Source organism: Orycteropus afer, unplaced genomic scaffold, assembly GCF_000298275.1.
Source record: "Orycteropus afer afer isolate SDZICR_OR568_19922 unplaced genomic scaffold, OryAfe1.0 scaffold00136, whole genome shotgun sequence".
Taxonomy (NCBI): Eukaryota; Metazoa; Chordata; class Mammalia; order Tubulidentata; family Orycteropodidae; genus Orycteropus; species Orycteropus afer.
Genome location: NW_006921723.1, coordinates 47,916 through 49,547, shown reverse-complemented (window position 1 = coordinate 49,547; position 1,632 = coordinate 47,916). Strand labels below are relative to the sequence as shown.

The 1,632-nt window shown below is 47.8% G+C and overlaps 1 protein-coding gene across 1 annotated transcript; it reads right to left on the bottom strand.

The window, feature by feature from the left end:
- Positions 1 to 587: 587 nt before the first annotated feature.
- On the bottom strand, positions 588 to 1,622 carry LOC103200745 (olfactory receptor 2Z1-like). Its single transcript, XM_007945299.2, has one exon. The coding sequence runs from the start codon at positions 1,530 to 1,532 to the stop codon at positions 588 to 590; it is 945 nt and encodes a 314-aa protein (XP_007943490.1). The 5' UTR covers positions 1,533 to 1,622.
- Positions 1,623 to 1,632: the final 10 nt, after the last annotated feature.

Below are 1,632 nucleotides of genomic sequence, written 5' to 3'. Positions count from 1 at the left end.
CAGAACACCAGCATCCGGATCCCCTTTCTTGCTTCAGGTTCATTGGTTGGAACCCAGATCCATCACTCTCTGTGCAGAAATACTTAGGAATGGAGTGTAAGCCAGGGCTCTTTGCTATTGTTTTTGTTAGCTGCCATTGAATCAATTCCTCTTCATGGTAACCTCATGTATGCAGAATAGAACTGTGCTCCACAGAGTTTTCAATGGCTAATTTTTTGGAAGTAGATTGCCAGCTTTTTCTTCTGAAGTGCCTCTTGGTAGATTCGAAGTGCCAACTTTCTCTAGTAGTCAATCACTTAGCTGTTTGTACCCTCTGGGACCCATTGCTGTTATTGGGCATGACATTCTTGTGATAAAAAATTACTTTTGTTTAAAACTGAAACTAAAAGCTCTCCTCTTGTTTAAGTGATTGAGATCATTAATCTTGTCTTCTACAAATCTATAAATAAAAAAGCTGAGTGTAGGAGGAGGGAGAGAGCTGTCTGGATAGTAATTCTTGGACTAGATGGACTGCTAATGAATACTTTTGAGACAGGTCCCAGATATAAGGGAGGGTCCTTGGAACAGCCCCATGCCTCCTTCTAAGGTCATCTCTTTGACCTGAAGCCAGCTTTGCCAAAGACCTTGACCAAAGCCACTCGAACTTCTCGGTTCCTCAAGCTATAGATGAGAGGATTGAGTGTGGGGGTGACAAGACTGTAGAAAAGGGAGACCATATTGTCCTGCTGTGGGCTGTGGTAGGTGCCTGGCACCATGTACATGAACACGGCTGCCCCGTAAAAGAGCCCCACCACAGTAATGTGCGAAGAGAAGGTGGTGAAGGCTTTGTGCCTGGCCTCTGCTGAGTGCATGCGGAGAACGGCCCCCAACACATGGCCATAGGAGGTGGTGATGAGCGACATGGGCAGCAGCAAGATCAGCACCCCTGAGATGGACAGCGTCAACTCATAAGCCGAAGTGTCTTCACAGGAGAGTTTTAGCAGGGCAGGTAGCTCACAGAAGAAGTGGTCCACAGTGTGTGAGGCGCAGAAGGGGAAGTGCAGGGTGATTGAGGTCTGTATGGTGGCTATAAGCACTCCTGACAACCAGGAGATGCCCACCATGAGCAAGCACACCTGGCGTCTCATGAGCATAGGGTAACGCAAGGGGTGGCACACGGCAATGTAACGGTCATAGGACATGAAAGAGAGTAAGACACCCTCAGAGACTCCCATCAGCATTAAGAAGAACATCTGAGCTGCACAGCCCCCAAAGGAGATGGATCCCTCTCCCTGAAGGAAGTTGATCGCCATCTTGGGGATGGTGACTAGGGGAAAACCAACATCCAACAGGGAGAGTTGGCTAAGCAGGAAGTACATGGGCGTTTGGAGCCTGGAATCTGTGTGGATCAAGAAGATCAGGATGGTGTTACCCAGAAGGCCAATGGTGAACGTGGCAGCCACAAAAGAGAAGAGGAGCAGGTGTGGCCCCAAGTGGCTGAAGAGCCCCACAAGAATAAAGTCTGAGATTATCGACTGATTTGCTTTCCTCATTCTCCGAGAGGCATCATTTATCTGCAGAAAGAACAGGACCTTTGGTGAAGATTCTCAGTGGAGATGATAGGTGAGTTTCATTTCACATACTGTTATGATT